This window comes from Polypterus senegalus, chromosome 2, assembly GCF_016835505.1.
Source record: "Polypterus senegalus isolate Bchr_013 chromosome 2, ASM1683550v1, whole genome shotgun sequence".
NCBI lineage: Eukaryota > Metazoa > Chordata > Cladistia > Polypteriformes > Polypteridae > Polypterus > Polypterus senegalus.
The window spans coordinates 125,250,587-125,277,802 of record NC_053155.1 but is presented as its reverse complement, the minus strand read 5'-3'; the positions used below and the strand labels follow the sequence as shown (position 1 = coordinate 125,277,802).

The 27,216-nt window shown below is 39.1% G+C and overlaps 1 protein-coding gene across 1 annotated transcript in view; it reads left to right on the top strand.

Moving 5' to 3' along the window:
- LOC120523327 (SAM domain-containing protein SAMSN-1-like) overlaps window positions 1-27,216 on the top strand; it is a 62,460-nt gene that overhangs the window by 17,557 nt on the left and 17,687 nt on the right. Inside the window, exons 4-6 of the mRNA XM_039744544.1 lie at window positions 11,050-11,185; window positions 18,981-19,132; window positions 21,595-21,801. Of these exons, the coding sequence (XP_039600478.1) occupies window positions 11,050-11,185; window positions 18,981-19,132; window positions 21,595-21,801 (495 nt within the window). The remainder of the gene's footprint in view (window positions 1-11,049; window positions 11,186-18,980; window positions 19,133-21,594; window positions 21,802-27,216) is intronic.

Here is a 27,216-nt window from a genome sequence, read left to right as displayed (position 1 = left end):
GTGTATGTGTGTGTGTGCATGCATGTGCGTGAGTGTGTGTGTGTGTGTGTGTGAAAGTGTCTTGCAGTGGTGTTTTGTCCAAACATTCTGTTGGAATAGGCTCCAGCTCCTCTAACATTAAATAAAAATTAAATTGGTTCAGGAAAGGTACAGATGAATAAATAGAAAGTAATTCTGCTGACTCTAATACATGGAACCTGGCACAGATATAAAATAAGAGTGCAGAATTTATTTATTTAATGTATTTTAGAGTAAGCTAATATAGTGTTAACAGTACTTCAATTTCTAGGCAAAAGCTGATGCTGTGCAGAAGTGGCACTGAAACTGGAGTTCAAATAAATAAGATGATAAGATGCGAACAGGAAGACACATTGTGGTTGATGCCACCTGACCTTTATATCAATATGAAAAATTAAGTTTAAGGTACTTTCTGCATGTCTGGAGAGTTGTGGTTATGTTAAATATTTAAATAAATGTGTTTACGAAATATTCATTTTAATATTTTTAGTTGATCTCTAAATTAACCCAATTCCAATTTTACTATAATCTAACAGTCTAGTAGAAAATATTTATTATTTTTTTTAGTAGCTCACACAAGAACCCTGAGTGCAAACTGCCTTGAAGGTACACAAAGTGCTTTGACGGTCATGTAAAGTCTCTTTGGCAGTCTTATGAAGACTTCTGACTAGTGTGAACGCTGGCCCCGGCACAGACAGACGGACATCATTTTTGCACCACACACCATTTATTATGTACAATATTTACGAAGTTTGTGCTCACGTGCACCCCCAGTGCCTTCTCGCACCGACCTCCCCAAGTCCAGGCCCACAGTCTTTTGTGCCTTCCTGGCCGCCTCCCGTCCTCTCTCTCCAGTTCCGTCTGCTTCCTCCCGACTTCCACCACTGACTGGAGGGAGGCGGCCCCTTAAATAAGGCTCCCGGATGAGCCCCAGGTGCTTCCGCCATCTGCTCCTTGGCCACGCCCCAGCGTGGCGGAAGTGTCGGCTGCCTTCCTGGCAGCTCTCCGGGCGTCACACAAAGTCTTCCCCCCGGCACTTCCTGGTGTGGCGGAAGTGCCGGGCTCCCGGGATAATTAGGCACCGGGGCGCCGCCTGGCGGTGGCCACGGGTCCCTACAGGGCTGGGCTTCAAAGCCCTGTACCCGAGGCCCCTTGCCTAACCATGACGGACGCCCCCACTCTGTCTGGAGGAGGCACTCGCGCTCCTCCGGTCCTCCAAGGCGTCCCGGCCGGGCTCCTGCCCCGACCGGCAACCGCACGGGATAAACCGGCATCGGGGCGCCGCCTGGCGGTGACCACGGGCCCCTACAGGGAAGGGCTTCCATGCCCTCAACCCGTGGCCCCAACAGAACCAGGACGGACGCCCCCTCGCGGTCTGGAGGAGGCACAAGCCCTCCTCACGTCCTCCTGGGCGTCCCGGCCGGGCTCCCGCCCCGGCCGGGGTCCACACTAGAAAGAGCCCTTCCTATTGTATGTGAAATATTTTCAAATTCCTCCTTTGTCTTTTCAATATAGGTTTGACTGCAATCAAAAAATGGAAAAAAAAAATCAGATCAAAACGCTTAACATTTAGATCATTTTTGTTCTTATTCTTTTTAGTTTACGTTGAAGATAACTGCTATTGAAGCAGTGTTTGCTATTTGTTCGTGTTCTATCCTCTAGGTAGAAAATTTAAATGCTTGTAAAATCGCTCTGTCTTTATTCAGAACCACATGAAGGAGTGTTTTATACCATAAGCATGCCAATCTGTTCTTTTCAAGCTTTATGTTTCTGTTTCTCTGTCAAAAAAGCAGAAAAATGTTAGAAAACAAGTGAGTAATAAGAGCCACAAGATAGAAACATTTTAAGGAGCAGATGAAAATGGCTGTCTGAAAAATAGGCAAAAGATCAAAAGGCAGTAACCATCCATCATCCATTATCCAACCCGCTATATCCTAACTACAGGGTCACGGGGGTCTGCTGAAGCCAATCCCAGCCAACACTGGGTGCAAGGCAGGAATCAAACCCTGGGCAGGGCACCAGCCCACCGCAGGGCACACACACACACACCAAGCACACACTAGGGACAATTTAGGATCGCCAATGCACCTAACCTGCATGTCTTTGGACTGTGAGAGGAAACCGGAGAACCTGGAGGAAACCCACACAGACACAGGGAGAACATGCAAACTCCATGCAGGGAGCACATGGGAAGCGAACCAAAGCAGTAACCATTATTCAAAAACTGAGTCCAAAAATTATCACTAAACATTGATTTGTATTATTTAAATAACAATAAGAAAACTAAATAATCCACATGCCCAAATTGTAAAAATAAATTATAGGTCAAAAAAATACATTCACATTGTTGGCTCCTCAGTTGAATTTCCATGTGTGATTCAGAAACTACATGTAAAATATCTACTGTATTTTTTGATTTTGCATGTATTCACAAATTCACATGTAACAGCATGTACTTTACTCAGATTCCTAGTCAGCTTCTTTTTCAGGTCCATTTAAAAGCATTGGCTAAATGCACTCTTCTTTCCATCAGTCTTCTTAACCCTCTCAGTTAAATGCAGGGTCGTGAGATGCAAGAGGATACAACATATTAGCAAGGCAGGAATCACTCTTGGACAGGGTAACAATCCGACACAGGACAAGCACCGACGCACATGTCTGTCCTCTTTTACGCCAATCCAATTTCGAGAAACTACTTAATCTAATACACATATGTTTGTGATGTACGATGGAATGTGGAGTACTAGCATTAGACCACTTCAAAATATGCAAATTTCCTCCAGCGAGTGCCCAATATGGGAATTAAAACTTAGAATTTTGAAGAATTTTTGTTAACCAGTTTTCTGCCATGTTGCCCTCTCCAGAAAGCATAGATTAGCCCTATCTACAGCAGAATTTAAATAAAGATGTAATTTGTGAAAATAATATTTCTTGCACTATACAAGTGTAATGCTATTGGTTATTCCATAATCCTACCAGAACTGACATCTATATGTTTTAGTTCCCTTTCTACTTCTTGCCTATTATACAAATAGCCCAGGATAGGTTTCTATGTGACTGACCTTGAATAAAGAATGTGAAAATATGTGTTAATGATTTGTTTCAGTTTATTCAATTGTATTCTCTAAAGAATTACTCCTATTTTTATTTTTATGTACTATGTAAGAAAATGCATCGTTTGATTAATATTTGTGTTCTCCATATTTCCGAAAAAACTAATAATTGATTAATTGCTGCCCCATAATTTCTGAATGCCAGTTTGATTCCAGGATATAATGTTTTTATAGTCTAACTTGCATATAAATCTCATTTCACCACCGACTTTTTGACGGACTCACTTCTGGGTTGATTGTCATCTCCAAACTACAGAGCTGTGAGTAAAAATGTCCTGGCATCTCCAGTCATTCGGTGTGGTATGGAGTTGATTTCTGGAAATACATTATGAGACTGAAAAAACATATGGATTGATTGCCATTTGAGTGTTGCCTATAACTAAGCAATGCACATTACTGTATATGGCAAGTCACGTAAACATGCTCAGATCCCTAACAAGTATTTTAAAATGAAATGGGTTGACAATCACACTTCTGATTTTTTAATGAATTTGAGCTATAGCATTTTTTTGGTATGGGTTTTTTTTTCCAGGAAATGAAGCACACATAGATCAAATTGCATTTTAGATATCAAAGATTTAACTGCTGATGCTATAAAAAGACAGGAAGTTATTCTAAGAGCTCTGAAGTCTGTCACAAATATAGTTTGGATATTTGTCACCAAGCTAACCAGAGCTGACATCCTGAACAATGTGTAGATAGGTAGACTTATCAGAGGTAGTTCTGGGAGCCTGACCTTTCAACACATCGATGGCTACAGACATTTACTATAGAGAGTATTCATATATATCGGTCTAATTATATCAAAAAATCTCAAAGGTAGTTGATTGCACTGAACTCATAAACCAAAGAAAATCAAATAACCTCTGAAAAGCATTCAGAAATTTGAATTAAAAGAAAAAGACTATTTTTAATTTCAGTTTTCACTTAAGCAGAGTTGTGGCATAATGCATGAATAACCAGTTCAGGTAATTTGGACAGAATTACTTTCTGTGTTTCATTCTTAATCAGCATCAGTATAATATCCCTCAAGTCTTCCAAACATTTTGATCTTTTTTGTACAAGTTGAAGATGTATTGTAAGACATTTAGAGACATGATTTCCTTTGCCATATTAACACTTCACTGGTTCCACCACTGACTACTACCGCTGGATGGTTGCATGCCTTTTATACTTGACCATACATTGTTCTCCTCACTTGCTAAATGAATTTTAGCCTGAAGAGATCTATTAATTTTTTACATTTAAGATGTCTCACATAAAGTTTTTCCAATGTTGTATCTGTCCTAATGTCTAAATAAACACAGAGAACTTCAGGTTCTGTATTACATCTTGTCTGAAAAATGGGCCTGAGTTGCCTGAAAAGCTTGCATATTGTACTCTTTTTATTTAGCCAATAAATGGTGTGATTTTGCTCGACTTCTTACTATACCTGGAGTTAGAAAACACGCAAAACTGATTAGTAAAGAACTGATAAGAGCTCAGGGTTCTCTAAGTTATACAGAAGTCAGTATATTAAGTTATATTCCTGCAGTTATACATAGGGGCTTCCAAGAGGAATTCTTCTCTGAGGCACCTCCTTATGATGCAAGAAGTGACTTTATACTAGTCTTCAAGATATTACGTTTAACCAAAGATATATAACCCTGGTGTTGTGAGATGGTAGAATGGTGTCTATCTAGTGTCTTGGCAATATAGTAAAATACTGGAAGCATTTCTTACAGTTGAAAAGCTTAAGTGGTAAAGTTGGTTTCTCAGTAGTGCAGAGAGGTAAGAAGATGTGTTGTTATCTGTATTATAGGTAGGGATATGTAAGTTGTGATTATTTATTATTTCTGTCAGTGGAAACAAATATTATTTAGATTTTGATTGGTATAAAAAAAGTTGCAGTGGTGGGCCCCCAATTATTGTCTACTCTAACAACCAATTTACCTGGATAATACTCTTTGTATCTTCAAAAGTAAAATTACAAATATGCAATTATTTGCACATGGTAAACAGAAAGAGATGTAAATGATAAAATATTCATGAAAATGTTAACAAATGCAAAAATCATGACAGTATTCTTCTGTCACCTTGGTGATCTCTCTTATGCATTTTTTCTTCTTTGTTCTGATCTCAGCAAACCCAGTTTGCAATGTATTGCCTTGTGCATAAGTGTTATGAGCATCAGGTATAAACCTGACTTTACTCTTACATATTCTTTAATAGCTTAATGAAATTTATATATAGATTCTTCAGTGTCTATAGAGGCCTATCCCCGAAGAGCAATCATGATTATACATATGGTAGATTTAAAGAAGAGCTGCTTTGGAGGTGAACAGATGCCACTACTGCCTTTTTGGTCATCTCTTAATAGCTGACTCGGTGTTCTTTCCCACAAAACATTAATATATTAATATTGCCAGACATCTGTATTCAGAATCAAGCAGCACAGCAGTGTCTTCATAATGGTTTGCATGTTTTTCATGATTGTTTTTTATTTTTTCAGTTGTCTTATTTTATAGACAGCTAGTCATCTTCTATAATTTTGAATATTCAGGTCTTTTTGATGTCATAGATTTAATTGTCCTGCTTGTTGTTGTTCAGAGGCACCAGTATGTTGGTAGTGGTATATAAAGAGTACAGACAACTTTTCTGATAAATCATTGTCATCTATTAGAAATATATCCACAGGTTTTTTTTTTCTTTTTTTGACTTTTTTTCACATTGATTTCAGGGCATTCATTATTTTATGTTCTACTCCTTTTATGTTTTTAATTTGTTATTCCGTAATTTTTTTTTTCAACAAAGTTTTGGTTTACTGTTTTTGAGCTACTTTATTAAAGACAGGTGCCCATATGTGATCTTGCAGTGTCGGGTGAGTGAAGCTAGACTTTTGTACTATTTTTTTAACCAAGACAAGCAGATTAAAACAATGAATAACACTCCTAAACTCAAAATGTGACTCTGAAATAGTCAATTAACTTCTTATTAATTGATGAAATCAGATATAGAAAACACCAAGAATTTATTCCATTAATTAGGTAAATAAAAGTCCTAAACAATGAAAAGAATGATAGAATTTGCTAAACAATTAGGAATAATAGTCTTAAAAAGTGATCCTTAAACAATGGAAAAATTACCGAGGCCAAAACCAAAAAAATTAATATCAGAGAATCAGTAAAGGTTTAACTAAGACCAAAAGAATAAAATAATGGTGTGAAATCCAAAAATTCAAAACCTGAAGTCCAAAACAAAAATATAATCTCTAAAGAGACACAAAAACAAATACAAGGTACTGTAGATAATGTACAATTGTTAAGCAAAGAAACAGATATGAGGACAAAAGAGAGATCAAAGAACACAGCTGCAAGGCTGTGGCAATTGCTGTCTTTTATAGACCACTTAGGTGTTTGTCGCAACAGAGAGGACCAATTCTGGTGATCGCCTTGCCCCCACAAAATCAATGCATAAAGAGTTATAAGTGATCTGGGGTAAAGTTGCAAATATGAAGTGTAAGTGTGTGAGGAAAAACATAACTAGGTCAAAGCTCTGTTGCAAATCTGCCACTAGAGGACTCCTGGTTTAGTCACTGTAACAGCGTTCTTTCTTCATTTTTGTGCTAGGGACTAATACACTATGAGGAGACTTCATAGTAATCAAGGTGCCTTGGAGGTACATCAGCAATAACATTACATATGTTTTTGAATGCTGTGACCAGACATCCAACACCTGGAGTTGTGATTTGCATACATTTAACCTGTGTTACCTTATCCTTATCTGCCTTTTAATTATATGAATGTTTTTGATAGAGTAACTATTTTGGTAAATCTGATTTTCACAAATATATGTGCCTGAAAGGGATCATCACTTCTTTGGAATCAAGATCTTTTAGAAATAAAACCTAGTGCCAACAAGAAAATAGTTTCACCTAGCAAAGAGAATACACCTATAAACCCAATTAAATGATTATATTAACTTGTTTTCTTTCTGTGAATTGCTTACAGTTTTCAGTATGAACAAGTAAAAGAAACCCAGTGGAAAACTAGTGATTAAACTTGGTCTTTTAAGTGGCATTAAGTGGTGTTTCTAGGTAATGACATCTTCTGATGGTCTGAATGACGTAGTTGAAGAACATGTTTCATCCATGCTAGATGCCCTTTTTACAATGAGGGCAGTAAAGTGCTCCAACTACAGGACACTGTTGTAAATTGCAAAAAAATGTTTCACGTATGTGCAGCCACCCCATATGAAAACTGAATGTAGCGATTCATCAGTCAGTTAATGACTTCCAGAACAGTGGTTATGATAAAGTGAAGGATGGCTGAGACATTACTAACCTTTCAGCCAGGTCCCTGAGAAGTGACAGCAGGTAGTTAACATAAACTACATACGTGGCATTGGCCTTCTTAAAAGGAATTTAAATTGGGTCTATATATTATATTCATCACTTCTGAGTTTAAATATGTTTGCAACGTTAATGTACATTGTAATAATGGCTCAGTGATATGAATTATTATAAACGTGAGTCGTATTTTACCTTGCTTGGCTCTGCATTTTCCTACTTGATCAAGAATGTCCCCAAGATGTAAAAACTGGAAGGTAGAATATTACTAAACAGAACGTAACTGATTTTTTTTTTAGATTAGATTAGATTCACTTTATTGTCATTACACATGTATAATACAGGGCAACGAGATTCAGTTTAGCATCTAATCAGAAGTGCAAAGAGCAGAAGTACAATAAATATAATATGTGCATATTATGTACAGTTAAATACGATATTTATAGTTAAATGCGATATATACAGTTAAATACGATATGTACAGTTAAGAGCACAGTGAAGATGGGAATAGATATAGATACTGTATATATAAATAGATATACAAATGTTCTAAATGCGGATGGCAAATATACATATTTTACAATATACATTTATGTACCTATACATGTATTTGTATGTACTATAATACTATAAGTACTATATATATATATATATATATATATATATATATATATATATACACACATACAGATGTACAACATACAGGTATGTTATGTATGTGCAGTAATAATATAAGTATTGTAATATATACAGATGTACAATATATGATATATGATGTACAATGTACAGGTGTGCTGTGTGTGCACAGGTATGTACAGATGTGTACAAGGAAGGGAGGAGGAGTAGTGTAGAGGATTAAGTGTGTGGATGTGAAGGTTCAATGGGGGACTGAGTTCAGAAGTGTGACCGCTGTGGGGAAGAAGCTGTTCCTAAACCTGCTGGTTTTAGTTGGAAGGCTCCTGTAGCGCCTTCTGGAGGGGAGGAGCTGGAAGAGTTTGTTGGCTGGATGAGAGGAGTCCTTAAGAATGCAACGAGCTCGGCGTAAACATCTCTTCTTGTGAACGTCCTCAATGACCGGAAGTGGAGTCCCTATGATGCGTTGTGCGGTTTTCACCACCGCTGCAGTGCCTTGCGGTCAGCAACAGAGCAATTCCCATACCAGGCTGTAATACAGTTAGTCAGGATGCTCTCTATCGCACAGTGATAGAAGTTGCCCAGTATGACAGCAGATAGTTGGCTCTTCTTCAGTATCCTCAAGAAGAAGAGGCGCTGATGGGCCTTCTTGACCAGGCTGGAGGTGTTGTTTGTCCATGACAGGTTCTCCGAGATATGTATCCCCAGGAATTTAAAGCTGGAAACCCGTTTGACAGCCATGCCATTGATGTGAATGGGGTGGTGGGTGTCTCCTTCTTCTTCCTGAAGTCCACAATGAGCTCCTTGGTTTTGGTGGTATTCAGGAGCAGGTTATTTTCAGCGCACCACGCAGCTAAGTGTTTTACCTCCTTCCTGTAATTAGACTCATCGTTATCACTGATGAGACCGATCACCGTGGTATCGTCTGCAAACTTGATGATGGAATTGGATCCATACATGGGCCTGCAGTCATGAGTGAAAAGGGAGTAGAGGAACGGGCTCAACACGCAGCCCTGTGGAACGCCAGTGTTGAGTGTAATGGTGGTAGAGCAGTTATGGCCAGACCTGACATGCTGGGGTCTGTTGGTCAGGAAGTCCATGATCCAATTACAGATAGAATTATTGATACCAAGATCCACAAGTTTAGTGATCAACTTGGAAGTGATGACTGTATTAAATGCTGAGCTGAAGTCAACAAACAGCAATCTTGCATAGGTGTTCTTATTGTCCAGGTGTGAGAGTACACCGTGAAGCGCTGTGCTTACCGCATCCTCTGTACTCCTATTGTTACGGTAGGCAAATTGGTGAGGATCCAGTGTGGGGGGCAGGCATGTCTTGAGGTGTGCTAGTACCAGTCGCTCAAAGCACTTCATAGCTATGGGCGTGAGTGCTACAGGGCGGTAGTCATTCAGGCACATTGGTGATGAGTGTTTCGCACTGGCACTATGGAGGTGGTTTTGAAGCATGCTGGCACTGCTGCCTGGGCAAGGGACAGGTTGAAAATATCCGTGAAGACCCCTGCCAGCTGTTCAGCACATGCTCTAAGGACACGTCCAGGGATGCCATCAGGGCCAGCAGCCTTATGAGCATTGATGCGCTTAGTGCGTTATGAACCTCCGTGTGGGTGAGTGTGATGGTATGGCAGTCATCAGAGGGTAGGGTTATGGTGGACTTTTCCTTGTTGTCTTTGTCAAAGCGGCGTAGAAGTCGTTCAGCTCATTGAGGAAGGACATATCCATGGCTGTCTGTGTGGAAGTGCCGCACTTATACTCAGAAATGGCCTGGATGCCCAGCCACATACGTCGGGGGTCAGAGTTGACAAAGTGCCCCTCCACCTTCAGTTTGTAGCTAAGCTTGGCCTTGTTGATGCCCCTCTTCAGTTCTGCCCTGGAAGTACTGTAGGCCTGTGTGTCACCTGATCTGAAGGCATTGTTACGTGCCTTTAGCAGAAGCCGCACTTCCCTGTTCATCCATGGTTTCTGATTTGGGTGCGTTGTGATCCGCTTCTCTGTGGTAACACTGTCAATTGTGGTGCTGATGTGTTCCAGTACTGAGTGTGTGTAGTAGTCAATGTTTATTTGTGAGTCGAAGGTGGCCTGAGAGGCAAACATGCTCCAGTCTGTGTCCTTAAACCTGTCCTGGAGTGTAGAGTCAACCCCCGCTGGCCACACTTTGATGGTCTTCACTGTTGGTCTCACACGGTTGATAAGTGGTGAGTATTTGGGGGTGAGAAACAAAGAAAGGTGATCAGACTGTCCCAGGTGGGGGAGGGTTGTAGCTGTGTAGGCTCCAACAATGTTAGTGTAAACATGATCCAAGGTTTTATCCCCTCTGGTATGGCAGGAGACATGTTGGTGAAATTTAGGTAGCACCGTCTTTAGGTTGGAGTGGTTGAAATCACCTGCTACAATAAATGCAGCCTCAGGGTGAGCAGATTGTTGTTTGCTAATGGCTGCATAGAGTTCTTTCATAGCAAGCTTAGCATTAGCATCCGGTGGGATATATGCAGCTGTTATTATAGTGGAGGTGAACTCCCTCGGCAGATAGAATGGTCTACACTTAACCATGAGATACTCAAGGTCAGCTGAACAGTGTTTTCCAACAATGACAGAGTTTGTACACCAAGCCTTGTTAATATAAATGCACAATCCTCCGCCTCTTGTCTTACCGGAATCATCAGCTGTTCTGTCCGCCCGGAGAATGTGGCGCCCGACTAGCTCTATAGCATCGTTAGGTATACCGCTGTGTAGCCATGTTTCTGTGAATATCATGATGTTACAGTCCAGTATTCTCCTATTGTCGGTGATCCAAAGTCGCAACTCGTCCATTTTATTCGCCAGGGACCGCACATTAGCAAGGAAAATACTGGGTAAGGATAGCCGATGTGGTGTTAGCCACTTTGTTTAATTTATTTCATTACCTTTACTAATGGTGTCTTGCTTGATACTTACTCTCCAGATGGAAGATGGAGAAAAGGACTGTACTCATAAAGACAGTGACCATGAAAGCCATCCACCTATAGAGAAAGCCTTTCTGCATCCCAGCGAATCAATGGAAAGTCTCTACAGCCTCAACAGTGGACAGAGTTCCTCTAGTAAGTAATAAAGTAGAAATTAACATATAAAACAATAACTACATTTTTTTAAAGGTACGGGGAAGAAAAATATGAACACCACATAGCAATATAATAATTTTATATGTTTTGTTAATTTCAATAAATCAGCACTTGTCAGGATCAGTTTGCTGTGCAGCTGGCATTCCTGTGACAGTATTGTTACACTGATATAAAAAGCATCTTATGTAATAAAGTCAGTATCAAAGAGTTTAATATTCTAACATGGGTAAGGAATCTACTGCGGAGACCATTTAAAAAGAAAATGCTGCAGAGATGTTGCTTATAAAGCATATCAGAAGAATGTGTGGGATGGGAACAATGGCAAGGATAACATTGAGAAGGAAGACTATGACTAAGTTTATTTTAATGTTATACCATTACACTCCGTGGTGATTGAAGAGGAGGAGTGATTCACCACATTAGTAAGGTCTATGCACACAGCAATGCTGAATGCTTGCTATGTGTTGCTTTTGTGGAGGAAACAAATTGTGAATGTGCCACCCTTTCAGTCTTTTAGATTTAAGTCTGATCTAGTGTAAAAGACAATCAATTCAGTGCATTTTGGTTAACGTTTTTGCTCTTCGTGCTCTTAAATTTTCTTGTTTATTCTTAAAAGTATAATATGTTATTGTATTACATAAAGTAAATATATATATATATATATATATATATATATATATATATATATATATATATATATATATATATATATATATATATATATATATATATATACAGTGCATCCGAAAGCATTCACAACGCATCACTTTTTCCACATTTTGTTATGTTACAGCCTTATTTCAAAATAGATTAAATTCATTTTTTTCCTCAAAATTCTACATACAAAACCCCATAATGACAAGGTGAAAAAGGTTTACTTGAGATTTTTGCAAATTTATTAAAAATAAAAAAATTAAGAAAGCACATGTACATAAGTATTCACAGCCTTTGCCATGAAGCTCAAAATTGAGCTCAGGTGCATTCTGTTTCCCCTAATCATCCTTGAGATGTTTCTGCAGCTTAATTGGAGTCCACCTGTGGTAAATTCAGTTGATTGGACATGATTTGGAAAGGCACACACCTGTCTATATAAGGTCCCACAGTTGACAGTTCATGTCAGAGCACAAACCAAGCATGAAGTGAAAGGAATTGTCTGTAGACCTCCGAGACAGGATTGTCTTGAGGCACAAATCTGGGGAAGGTTACAGAAAAATTTCTGCAGGACTCTTCATAGAGCTGGCCGGCCATCTAAACTGAGTGATCAGGGGAGAAGAGCCTTAGTCAGGGAGGTGATCAAGAACACGATGGTCACTCTGTCAGAGCTCCAGAGGTCCTCTGAGGAGAGAGGAGAACCTTCCAGAAGGACAACCATCTCTAAAGCAATCCACCAATCAGGTCTGTATGGTAGAGTGACCAGACGGAAGACACTCCTTAGTAAAAGGCACATGGCAGCCCACCTGGAGTTTGCCAAAAGGCACCTGAAGGACTCTCAGACCATGAGAAACAAAATTCTCTGGTCTGATGAGACAAAGATTGAACTCTTTGGTGTGAATGCCAGGCGTCATGTTTGGAGGAAACCAGGCACCACTCATCACCAGGCCAATACCATCCCTACACTGAAGCATGATGGTGGCAGCATCATGCTGTGGGGATGTTTTTCAGCAGCAGGAACTGGGAGACTAATCAAGATAAAGGGAAAGATGACTGCAGCAATGTACAGAGACATCCTGGATGAAAACCTGCTCCAGAGCGCTCTTGACCTTCAGACTGGGGTGATGGTTCATCTTTCAGCAGGACAACGACCCTAAGCACACAGTGAAGATATCAAAGGAGTGGCTTTAGCACAACTCTGTAAATGTCCTTGAGTGGCCAAGCCAGAGCCCAGACTTGAATCCGATTGAACATCTCTGGAGAGATCTTAAAATGGCTGTCCACAGACGCTTCCCATCCAACCTGATGGAGCTTGAGAGGTGCAGCAAAGAGGAAAAGGGCGAAACTGGCCATGGATAGGTGTGCCAAGCTTGTGTCATCATTTTCAAAAAGACTTGAGGCTGTAATTGCTGCCAAAGGTGCATTGACAAAGTATTGAGCAAAGGCTGTAAATACTTATGTACATGTGATTTCTCAGTTTTTTTATTTTTAATAAATTTGCAAAAACCTCAAGTAAACTTTTTTACGTTGTCATTATGGGGTGTTGTGTGTAGAATTCTGAGGAAAAAATGAATTTAATCCATTTTGGAATAAGGCTGTAACATAACAAGATGTGGAAAAAGTGATGCGCTGTGAATACTTTCCGGATGCACTGTATATATATATATATATATATATATATATATATATATATATATATATATATATATATATATATATATATATATATATATATATATATAAACAAAATTAGACAACTACAGTACAAGGGAAACATTAAAAAATTCCCTGTAAATGTTTACAGAAATGTTTTTATAGTCTAGACAAATTTCTTAAGTTCAGTTTAAACTAAGAAAAGTCTGCTTATACCACAAGTACAAGTACAAGTGTAAAACAACTTTAAACTTTTAATCTTGTTTATTTATCAAATTCTCTTAATCGAGTTTAAGGTCACTGTGGACCAAAGAGGCTATCCAGATGGTATTAGGATCAAGGCAGGAAAAGAACCCTTGTGGAAACATGTCTATCACAAGGCTCACTCGTACTGTCAGCCTTGTGAAACCTGAATATTAAAGGAATTTTTTTTTGTCATTGTTTGGTCAGATGGTTTTCTACGTACCTGAGATTTATTGGGCCCAGGGAGGCTTGAAAGACTGACTTTTAAATATGAAGCTAAGTATCTTAGTGGGTAAGGCTGTTCCAGGAAGCTTAAACTAGAAGTAAGAACAGTAAGGGCTTTTTGTGCTTTTTTTTTAAGACTGCTCACCTTTTCCTGCTTCTTTGTAACAGAGGATCTTGCTGGAAAGATGTAAACACAGCAGGCCAAGAGATGAAATATTGCAAAGTAATAGGCAAATATTATATTTAAGGACATACAAAAGGTGAAATTACTGGTTAAAATCAGAAATACAAGACGAAAAGGTTCAAATCTATATATTGAAATTCTAACAGCATAATGTAAAAATTAATCAGGACACCTGCTAGAATTTAAAATGCTTATTGCGCTGAGAATAAAAGGGTTCTTAAATATACTGTTCTTGAATTTTTGTAATCTAAACCTACAGTCTGATGGTAACATTTGAAACACTGAAAACAAAGGGTGCATGGTTCTACCAGTTTTATGCAATGAGAATACTTCTCCATGTGGAAGCCAGTAAGAGTTAGGAAGGTGGAAGAGAAAATGAACGCAATACAGGGTAGTTAGCAGGAAAACTTTCTTCAGTTGCCAAGAGACGTAAAACTTCGAAAAAGACTAGACTTTCAACCACAGTATTACCCAAAACACAGTGTCCAAGCCATAAGGGATTGTTTTTAAAAGAAAAATGGCAGTATTTTAGAATGGGGCAGTATAAGGCCGGGGTTATACTTCACACAATGCGATGCATGCTGCAGTGGATGCTCCTGCTACGCAAGTGTTGTACTGTTTATACTTGCGCACGTACTTTACATAAATCTGGAGAACTCCACCAGGTGGCAGTGCGATATATTATCACTGTGAGAACAGGTTCGGCTTCGCTGTGTTGTGAATTGCCTGGAACACCTATTAAATTCCAATGACACCTTACCGCAATATTTCTGAAAAGGATGTTTAATGATTAAATCCATCAGTCCAGGGATTTGTCCATTTCAGCTAGGATTGGGCACGAGGCAGAAACAATTCCTGGACAAGGCATCAGGTCATCGCGAGGTGAATACAAGCACTCACATACACTAGCATCATTTTAGTGTAACCAAATCTGCATATCTTTGGAAGGAAACCCAGCAGGAAAACACGTAAACTCCAGGCAGGGAATATCAGAGACATGACTCCCTGCAAGACAGCAGCGCTAACGCTCCGCCAACATGTCACCCCCATGTGTCTAATTATTAACAGTATTCATTATTTAAACGAAATTACTGATTTATCTGTAAAATGTAACATATATACTTTAATGCATTTCATCATGAAAGTGATATCAAGTATAAATCTAAGGATTCTAAATGTGCAGAGAGTTGAAATATCATACATTTAATGTGCATAGTGTGGCGATCTATTGCTGGTGATCTGCTGCTGTTAGGATTGGAGGAAGCCCTTGAAAAAAAGATGACACAGAAGACGGTATGTGAGACTTTTAAAATGTATCGTATCGTATCGTATGCTTGAATATAAAATCACCACAAATACATCTGTATGTTGGCATTTTGCTTCACCACATCGAACCATACACCAAACATCAAAGCGTGCACACCGATCTTGTAGGATCCGCAAAGCGGCTTTCTGTCACATGTAGATAGTAAACAGAGACTCTGACGTCACATTCCAACTTTTATCACACTTCGCCCCCCAACTTTTTGCTGGTACTGCAACTCACTCCCGCGTCACGTTCATTTCTGAGGACCTGCTCATAGGACGCATCAAATGAACACTGGGAACACGTGGCATCCATGATGTGGGCACGTATGCATTCTGAGCGTGAAGTATAAACAAGCCCTAAAGGGTATTTTATAAAAAAAAATTAAGAATAAATAACAATTGTGAGAAAATACTGGGTCATCAACAACCTCAATGCAATCATGATGAATCTGAGCAATTTTAAGAAAAAAGTGCAAATACGCCAAAACGCATGCAGTTATGTTATCTGCAGATGCTGCCTATAATAAATATTGAATAATTAAGAATATTTTTATATTAATATAACATAACATTAACAAACCTTACTTCATCCAGTTAAGGGTTGCAGGGGAATGGAGCCTATCCCAAGAGCACTGAGTGTAAACCAGGAAGTATTCCTGGAAAGGCAGAAATCAATTTTATGTGCCACTCACAAACACGCCCACAATTAACTCATAATTTGGAATTACCAGTTAACCATACTGGTACATCTTATGAAATGTAGAAGGAAAGGAAAACAGGAGTACTCAGAGGACCCATGAGCACTCAGCTATAGAAAATTTATTTTCATGTGATAGCATGTGACCAGGCTGCAATAATTTTGTATTCATATCAGTCTTCTGGACCTTATACTTTTGGTAGCTGCTATGCATTGTGTTGGTAAAGCTGCTAGTACCTGTCCTTGGTTTCTGCATTGCAGTTCTTTCATCTGGGCTTATCTGCATTGCCTGTTAGTTCATAGCCAATGGGCAGCTGCCACAGCTTTCAAATATATTTAGCTACTTCGCCTTATAAGCTGACTTCTCATTCTTTTTTGTCTGTCAGTTTGTCTGCTGCTTCTCAAGAGCTACACCTGGAGTGTTGTTGGTCCTGATTTGTTTAAATACTAGTTTTTATTATTTCTGATTTTAGTAAGTCCTTCCATAAAGATTGCAGATTCCTTCCAAAACCTGCTTTGCTGACACATATTTAACTTTGTAAATTCCACAAGCTTGCTCCTGACAAATGGGTTCTAGCACTAACCTTTAAAAATGTTAAAGTGTTTTGATAATAACCTTGCTTTGAGCATGGCAAGAGTTCTGTTGAGTATTTTCCTCAACTAAACTATTGTCATCTAAAAAAATGACAATAATCTGCCTCAAGGAAAAAATTAAAATAGTGGCTCAATTTATTCTTAATTTAACACAACCAGTTTGTAATATTTGCACTATTTTTATAACTGTGCAGTTCTTCATAAAGCAGGCTATTTTAGGTGTGATCTACACTATAGTACAATGAGCAACTCGTTCTGGCCTTAACAAAATTGTTGCTATTTTAAAACTATATTGGCTTATCTTAATTCAATCATAAGTAATCAAACAGTAAATTATTGCTTCGCCATTACGAAGTAATATTCACTTCATTAGTCTCACAAGTAATAAGCTCCAGAATTATTACAGTTTTGAATAAAAATGACCAAAAAGCTGACTTTTGGGGAGCAGGTACAGAGCAAACTGAACCCAGAATAACATTGGAGAGGCTGAAGTGTAATGAAATAGGGTAATTTATTTAACAACACTAATAAATATACATAGCTATGTGTAAGGGAAAGAGTAACAGAACATAAAGCAGAAACAAAACAATAAAACCTAAGCCCCATGATACCAGTGATCTCTGGCTAACTCATGTGGCAGCTGTTCCACTCCAAGAGCCAACCTCTCATCTTCCTGCCAGACAAGCCTTTGCCTCTCACTCCTCTCCAGACTCCAAGCTTGTCTGGCCTTTAAAGCCCCAGCTCTGAAATACTTCAGTTTCAGCCTGGGAATTGTTTTCTGGGCCGGGGTTGGCCCAGTAAGACTCCACACTCCTTGAATCCTACACCCTCTAGCTGGCAGTGTAGAGTGTCATATGTATTACTAAAGAACACAGAAACACAAAGAGTTAAACTAGACTTAGACCAGAAAGGTGTTTATTTGCTTTGTGTATGTGTTCTTTGGTTTTCTTCCAATTATATGTGCAAGATATACTTCTTCAACTAAAATAAGTTGCTTAAGTGATGCTTAATTGTTGATGAATATGTAGAGTTCATCCTGTCACAACCCATAACAGCCAATGTACAAGACTGGAGTGTTTCAGAATATGTTGGGGTGTTTGCACAGAAAAAGAAGGGATTTGCAATCAAAAAACAATTTTCAGAAGAACACATTGTGATGACCCAGGGCACAACTGTCACCCCAGTCTGACACAAATAGGCAAGTACACCAGCTAGTCCAACAAAAGCCTTTATTTATAGAAAGCCAGGCAGATCCAAAGCAGTCTCCAAGGACTGGTACCAGCAAGTCATTAATACAGTGAAATTCCATCCCTTTCCTTCTGAGCCTTTTCTCCTTCATAGGCGAGCCTCATCAGCGTTATCCTCCAACTCTGGCTCCTTTTTTCACCACACCCAGGAGCACTCCAGGTGGTTCATTAAGGTGGTCTGGAATTGCTCTCAGGTTTGGCTGAGGTGCAAAGTAGGGCTCTGCAGCTCCTGCAGTTCCCACAGCTCCCCCTTGCGGCATCCACAGATCCCAAAAGAGCTGTGCTGGCAAATAGTAATTCCCACACAGACCTGTAGGAATTTAGAGACAGCGTCGCAAACCAAGGGGGCTGCCAACATTTCAAGGAAATGAGTGTCCCCTGGAAGTCCTCTCCAGCTGTCTTTCCACCTTGGAGGAATCCTGGCTAAGTAATGCTGCTGGCCGGCATCTGCCACAACATTTTAAGAAAAGTCAAAATAATGTAATTGACATATGTGAAAAAGTACAAAGAAGTAGAGCAAGGAAAAAGTCAGAATGGACAAATGCAAGGGTAAACAGTATATGGTTTAATAAAAGACAATACCCATCCAAAAAGAGGTAGTTGGCTGATTTCTTTTTTTTCTGGGTGTCTATGCTGATGTACAATATAATTAGCTATAAGGAATACACTGCAGCTACTGTTGTTAATGAAGTAATATTTGCTACATATTTAATGTTTGCTACTTTATTTTACTTACTACTTCACTTTTCATAGTTTTTTTTGGTTCATTCACATTGTAAATTTCCCCTTGGGATTAATAAAGTCCTGCAGCGGGCTGGCGCCCTGCCCTGGGTTTGTTTCCTGCCTTGTGCCCTGTGTTAGCTGGGATTAGCTCCAGCAGACCCCTGTGACCCTGTAGTTAGGATATAGTGGGTTGGATGATGGATGGATGGATGAATTAATAAAGTCTATCTAATCTATTTTTGTATCTAGGTGGTGTTACCAGTGGTTCTGATGGGTCAAGTAACAGGGACAGTCTTAGGCTGGATGAAGATGTTTCGTATTCTGGTCCTTTCTGTGGAAGAGCCAAAGTTCATACCGACTTCATTCCCAGTCCATATGACACAGATTCTCTCAAACTTAAGGTATGAAGGTGGGCCACCTAATACTGGGCTGATCTTTGGGAAAAATATTATATTGTGAAAATGGGAAAAAAAGCATTACATGTTGTTATCTGATTTATTTTACTGATAGATATCTGTCACATTTCTATAGAAATGCGGCCTAGTGACTCTGGTCAGGTTTGGAATCTTAGATGCTTGCCTTTATCTCTCAATTTCCCTTGTAAAGTGCCATTTGGGAAAAAAAAAGAATCCAGAGGTTTCCAGCTAAGGCCCAAGTTTGAATAGTAATAGTTTATATTTTCATGTTATATGCTGCACATGTGACAACGACATCCAACTTGAACTTATGCCCTAATTCATGAAACTGCTTCTTCAGTTCATATCTTCTATTCATGTGTCGCCCTGAGCAATTCCCTTCATCAGCATGACCTTCGATGGTAAAAAAAAATACATGTTATTGAAAAAAAATCCAACATATGCTATTTTTAGGTAGCCTTAAGTAAACAAATTTACCAAATTAATATAATCACTAGTCCTAATACGACACAATGACTATATCTGCCTCCTTAACTAATCCTTCATCCTGGGTTTAAGTCTGACTTCTAATGTCTGTGTGGAGTTTTCACATTCTCCAGAATATCTGAATGTTTTTTTTTTCATGTAATCCAATTTTTCTCCCTTATTTCAAAGACATGCTGATTCAATTGATTGGTGAACCCAAAATTAACCCTTGTGGATATGTAAATGAGTGGGAACAGGACCAAGGCCTTGTTCTGCCTAAGTGACTAATTTCTCAGTGTTTGACAGTCATACCTTGAACATTAAATATACTGCTCAAAAGAATTAAAGGAACACTTTTTAATCAGAGTATAGCATAAAGTCAATGAAACTTATGGGATATTAATCTGGTCAGTTAAGTAGCAGAGGGGGTTGTTAATCAGTTTCAGCTGCTGTGGTGTTAATGAAATTAACTAGAGAGGCAACAATGAGATGACCCCCAAAACAGGAATGGTTTACCAGGTGGAGGCCACTGACATTTTTCCCTCCTCATCTTTTCTGACTGTTTCTTCACTAGTTTTGCATTTGGCTACAGTCAGTGTCACTACTGGTAGCATGAGGCGATACCTGGACCCTACAGAGGTTGCACAGGTAGTCCAACTTCTCCAGGATGGCACATCAATACGTGTCATTGCCAGAAGGTTTGCTGTGTCTCCCTGCACAGTCTCAAGGGCATGGAGGAGATTCTAGGAGACAAGCAGTTACTCTAGGAGAGCTGGAGAGGGCCATAGAAGGTCCATAACCCATCAGCAGGACCAGTATCTGCTCCTTTGGGCAAGGAGGAACAGGATGAGCACTGCCAGAGCCCTACAAAATGACCACCAGCAGGCCACTGGTGTGAATGTTTCTGACCAAACAACCAGAAAGACTTCATGAGGGTGACCCAAGGGCCCCATGTCCTCTAATGGGCCCTGAGCTCACTGCCCAGCAGCATGCAGCTCGATTGGCATTCGCCATAGAATACCAGAATTGGCAGATGCACCACTGGTGCCCTGTGCTTTTACAGATGAGAGCAGGTTCACCCTGAGCACGTGACAGAAGTGAAAGGGTCTGGAGAAGCCATGGAGAACATTATGCTGCCTGTAACATCATTCAGCATGAGCAGTTTGGTGGTGGGTTAATGATTGTCTGGGGAGGCATATCCATGGAGGGTCACACAGACCGCTACAGGCTTGACAAAGGCACCTTGGCTGCCATTAGGTATCAGGATGAAATCCTTGGACCCATTGTCAGACCCTATGCTGGTACAGTGGCTCCTGGTGCACGACAATTCCTGGCCTCATGTGGTGAGAGTATGCAGGCAGTTCCTGGAGGATGAAGGAATTGATACCATTGACTGGCCACCACACTTTCCTGACCTAAATCCAATAGAACACCTCTGGGACATTATGTTTTGGTCCATCCAATGCCAGCAGGTTGCACCTCAGACTGTCCAGGAGCTCAGTGATGCCCTGGTCCAGATCTGGGAGGAGATCCCCCACAACACCATCTGTCATCTCATTAGAAGCATGCACCGATGTTGTCAGGCATGTATACAAGAACACAGGGGCCATACAAAGTGCTGCGTACAATTTTGAGTTGCTGCAATTAAATTTTGGCAAAATGGACTAGCCTGCCACATAATTTTGTCACTCTGATTTTTGGGGCGTCTTTGAATTCAGGGCTCTGTAGGTTGATCATTTTCATTTCCATCAAACCATGTGGCATCCTTTCGTTCCTAACACATTACCCAGTCTATATCAGTATAGATATCCAGGAGGATTTCTTTTTCCCATTGAGATCTGATGTGTTTTCAAAGTGTTCCTTTAATTTTTTTGAGCAGTTTATATATATACTTCTATATTACTTTCTTCATCAACAGCACTTGTTGTATTTCCCATTTAAAGTTTTTCAAGATAATATACAGTATCTTCCTTTATTTGCAGAAAGGTGATATCATTGAAATAATCAGTAAACCTCCAATGGGAACATGGACTGGCATGCTTCACAACAAAGTTGGGTGTTTCAAATTTATTTATGTGGATGTTCTCGCAGAAGAGCATTTTGAACCCAGAAAACTGAGACCACACAGGAGAAGTAAAAGGCCAAGACCAAAAACTCTACAGGAACTACTGAAGCGTTTAGAATTACAGGTAAATTTGATGACATTTAAAGAAAATATCCCTCTGTATTTACCACATTTCAATCTATATATGCCTCAGTAAAATATTTTTAAAAGTTATTTTACTTGAAAATAAGTTTCAAATGAATTAGTTTGCTTAAAATAAAACAAGACCTTCATGTTAAGACCTTCAAGCATAAAATGATTCAATTTGATTGTAGAATTTATCACAGAAGACTGTTGCTCCTATACTCCCATCTTGTCCAGACCCCTGGCTGTTTGAGTTCTGGTCTTTTCTTCCTTGATAGCTGTTCTTGCCTCCCTCTGGATCAGGTCACGACACTCTTTCCCTCTTGCTTTGTCAAAGTGGGAAAATTCAAAGCTATCCAGGTCAGCTTTTCTTCTGGCCACAGCTCCAACCAGCATTTCATGGTGAAGTAATAAATGTGCATGAGAAAAAATTAAAAGACATATACACACTAAAAAAGTAGATGTAGTACCTTTCTAACCCCCCAAATACAATATATGGATGATTTTTCAGTACATAAACATCACGTTTAGCTTTTCCCAGTAAGAGTTCAGCATTAAACAATTTAAGACTTTGAAACATTTCAACTTCTAGAGATGGTATACCAAGAAAAAAGGCTGGAAACCCCTGGTCTAGAATAGATCTGTTAATAATGCTGTATTAATAGTGTTAATTATACTATACTAGCCGTACCTTGCGGCTCTGTCCGTGTGAGTAGTGAAACAGGACAAACGTTAAAAATCAATAGCAAAAAGGTATCGCTAGCTAAGTGGAGGCAAGTTACTCTCAAAAGCATAGAGGTAGACTGACTCCCCACATCTGACGTCACGCTTCCCCCTCCCCTCGGCCTGCAGCCTCTTTCTATTTATATTAGCATGAATATATTGATCCTGCAAGTGAACTATGATCCTTAGCTCGATGACAGAATTCGCAAAATCAACCAGAATGTCCAAGCAAATTATAGATAAAAAACAATCTAAATCCGTTAAGTAGTTCTCTTGTGAAAAGTGGACAGACAGACAGGCGTTGGATTTTATATATATAAAGATATTCCACAGGTACTGGGGGGACTTTCATATAATTTTTCAGTGTTCTTGGTCCATGCAGCTGCAATGAGAGTAGCTGCTTTTCCTTCAAGCCAGTTTCATAAGATATTTTGTAGGTATTAGATATGTGATTTATATTGATGTTTTAGCTAAGGTCTCATGCTCTGAGAATTGCAATAAATGTTTAGATACCGTTATATTTATAAGGAGTGTGTGGCTGCAGTCCTTTACTGGAAATCTACTGATAAGTAAGTAACTCATTAAATAAATGGTTTTGTTAACAGAGAAGTACAAAATAATGAGTAATAGCATCATTATGGGTGGGTCAGTCATTTCAAAATAGCGTAAACCAGAAACACCAGTCAACCAGAAATAGATGTGCTTTGTGAAGTCAGTATGAATCTTGCAATAATCTGCAAAAAGAATAAATATAGTGGCCCAGCTCATAGACACCAGGCAGAATAATACATGTCCTGATTGAGAAAACTTGTACTTAAATAATGCTAGACTTACATGTTGATATACTATGATGGCACTGAGAAGTTGCATTAGCCAGGGATTAGTCACCTGTAGTATGAGCTGGCATTTCATTACGTAAAAGAACAGCTTCAAAGCCAGCAGCAGGTGTGTCTAATAAAAAGCCTGCAATGTCAAAAACAAAATGACATCTTATGCAGCAATGGTGATCCATCCTTTTAAGGACAGTGAGCCATCTAGGATAGCTCCATAAAGAACAAAAGAATCCATATTAGACACTAAACCAGCGTTATAATACTTTTGGCTTTCATAGTTGTCAATTTTTACAGCTAGTTCAAGAATTAATCAAATAGTCCATACTCTCCTCATTATTACAGTTCCTTACAGTAAAATATAGCTAACCAGGGTATTAAATTCCAGTTTATAAAATCATATATGATTAAATGTTATTCGGTTTAAATAATAAATATTAGAGGATTTAAGTACAGACTTAAATATAAAATTAAAGGTTATTATTAGAAACCACTCTAAGTCCACGTTTTAATCATAAATTAGAAGATGTGTTCATAAACATATATCATAAGGTGAAATTGTCTAAGATATAATGTCCATGTCTTTAAAACCAATTTTAATAGGAAAAATTGACTTAAAATATATGTCATTGATTTTGCAATAAATGCCGTAACCCATAATAGGTATACTTCCTCATGAGGAGAAGTTTAGCAAATAATAGAAATTTACAGATGCGTCTGCATTCAATTTTTCATCAAGCATCAAATTTTTCAACATAGATACATCTGGTAAAAGATCTCTGATTAATCTTAACTATGATAATGGTGTATGTACCGTATATTGGCTTTGTGCAGGCCTCCATACCAAACTTGCCTAGGCATGTGTTTATGGACGTGGCTTTGTGTACAGAGGCACAGTCGTGATGTAACATAAAAGGGCCATCCCCAAACTGTTGCCACAATGTTGGAAGTGCACAGTTGTCTAAAATGCCTTTGTATACTGTAACATTAATAGTTCCCTTCATTGGAATCAATGTACCTAGCCCAAACCCTAAAAAACAGCTCCATATCATTAGGCCACCTCCACCCAACTTTACAGAAGGCACTGTGTAGTCTGGAATGTAGCATTCTCCTTGGATCTGCCAAGCCCAGATTCATCCATATGCCCACCAAGTACTGAAGCATGATTTGTCACTCTGTCGAACATGTTTCCACTGTTCTAGAGCCCAATGGCAGCCTGCTTTACACTCCAGTTGACTCTTGACATTGCACATAGTAATTTTAGGCTTGTGTGTAGCTCCTTGTCCATGGAAACCATATCATGATGCTACCAATGCACAGTTTTTGTGCTGATGTTGTTTCCACAGGTAATTTAGGAGTCTGTTGTGAGTGATTCAACAGAAGATAGGTAATTTTTACATGCTGTGCACTTCAGCAGTTGGTGGCCTTACTCTTTGAGTTTGCGGGGTCTACCACTTTGATCCTGAACTGTTGTTGTTGCTTGATTCTTGCACTTCACAATTTGGCACATCTAACCAAGCCGAAATGTAAACTAGTAACTTGTGGTGAAGGTGGCATCCTATGAAAGTGCTGCATTTTAAAGTCACTGCGCTCTTCAGTATGAACCATTGCACTGCCAATGTTTGTCAATGTAGACTGTATGGCTATGTGATTGATTTTTTTGCACCTGCTAACAATGGGCATGGCTGAATCATCTGAGCCCAATAATTTCAGGGGTGTCCACATATATTTTGCCATATAGTGTACACAACTTCGACATGCAAAATGTAAACAAGTAAATGTGGGGTATTTACGACCTTACCCTCTGATATGTAATACAGAATATTTTAATTACACTGTGATTACTCAAGGGTACTATTTGGACACTGTTCAATGTAAAAGTATTAGACTGTGCAAACAAATGCTTTATTATACCTTGTGCTCTTACATATTTATATTTCTTAGATTAAATTATCGTAAAATAATTAGTATTTAGTGTAATACTGTGGCACATTTGCTCATTTCCTGCAACACACCGTTTATGACAGATTAGTTAAATCACTTGGTTGTGTAGCTATTAAGCTAACCTTGCCTAAACACCCCTCACTCATTTTTGACATCCAGTTACCTTTTGGATTTATTGTACTTTGCTCTGTGCTCTTTCATCGACGGTGTAAAATAAAATTTTTGCAGAGACAAGAGAAATAGGAAAAACATTACATATGATTATAAAGTGGGCATTTTAACGCCAACTGCTATCCTACAGTTACATCACAGAAAAAAGGTAGGTACTGTTTTGCTTAGAAGCAGCTTTTCCACAACAGCTGAAACATCTTGTTCAAGTGGAAACTGTGGTCTGTTGGTCAGGTGTCATGACGCCGTATGCCTTTTATTGGTTACACAGATGTGCAGTCTGTCAACATCCTCCGGATGCATCTCTCTATCATTCTACAGATAGGGTGTTTAAATTATGGTTATAGAGGTGTAATTTACAGCAAATCGGTACAGCATTGTAATTTCTAAAATATAAAGGTATCAATAAATTATTCAGTGTCATAAATATTATTATGATTGATTAGTCTCCAAAAATGTTTTGTATGGTTGGACTGTACATAATCTGCAAGCCTACAGCTAGTCCAGACTGTAATGAGAATGTTATCTTCAGTTAGTTCTTCAAAATTCTTCAAAAATTGCCTTAAACATTCAGTTTCAGAAGTTTTTTATTACAGCATGCTCTATGGTAAAGGCAAAGTTTTAAAATCATTAAGCACAACATATACTACTTTTACTCAAAAATGTAGGATGTACTATTCAAAGTCAGTAATATAAAACATAACACTTTCAACCCTGATTAGTACAATTCAGTGATGTGAAGACCAGAGCCTATTATGGCATCAGTGGGCACAAAGCAGGAACAAACTCTGGGCAGGACATCAGTGCATCACAAGGAACATTTATCCCCACCAAGACTCACAAACACAGGCCAATTTTGAACCACTGGTTAACCTACTGTTATATGTATTTCTTGGGTTATGTGGAAGGAAAACTTGCAAAAATGTGGCAGAAAATTACAAACTCTGCACTAACATTGTTCAGTCACAGGTTCAGTAGTATGTATTATTTACTCTATATATGCAGTGCATCCGGGAAAATATTCACAGCGCATCACTTTTTCCACATTTTGTTATGTTACAGCCTTATTCCAAAATGGATTAAATTCATTTTTTTCCACAGAATTCTACACACAACACCCCATAATGATAGCGTGAAAAAAGTTTACTTGAGGTTTTTGCAAATTTATTAAAAATAAAAAAACTGAGAAATCACATGTACATAAGTATTAACAGCCTTTGCTCAGTACTTTGTCGATGCACCTTTGGCAGCAATTACAGCCTCAAGTCTTTTTGAATATGATGCCACAAGCTTGGCACACCTATCCTTGGCCAGTTTAGCCCATTCCTCTTTGCAGTACCTCTCAAGCTCCATCAGGTTGGATAGGAAGCATCGGTGCACAGCCATTTTAAGATCTCTCCAGAGATGTTCAATCGGATTCAAGTCTGGGCTCTGGCTGGGCCACTCAAGGACATTCACAGAGTTGTCCTGAAGCCACTCCTTTGATATCTTGGCTGTGTGCTTAGGGTCGTTGTCTTGCTGAAAGATGAACTGTCAGCCCAGTCTGAGGTCAAGAGCGCTCTGGAGCAGGTTTTCATCCAGGATGTCTCTGTACATTGCTGCAGTCATCTTTCCCTTTATCCCGACTAGTCTCCCAGTTCCTGACGCTGAAAAACATTCCCACAGCATGATGCTGCCACCACCAAGCTTCACTGTAAGGATGGTATTGGTGTGGTGATGAGTGGTGCCTGGTTTCCTCCAAACGTGACACC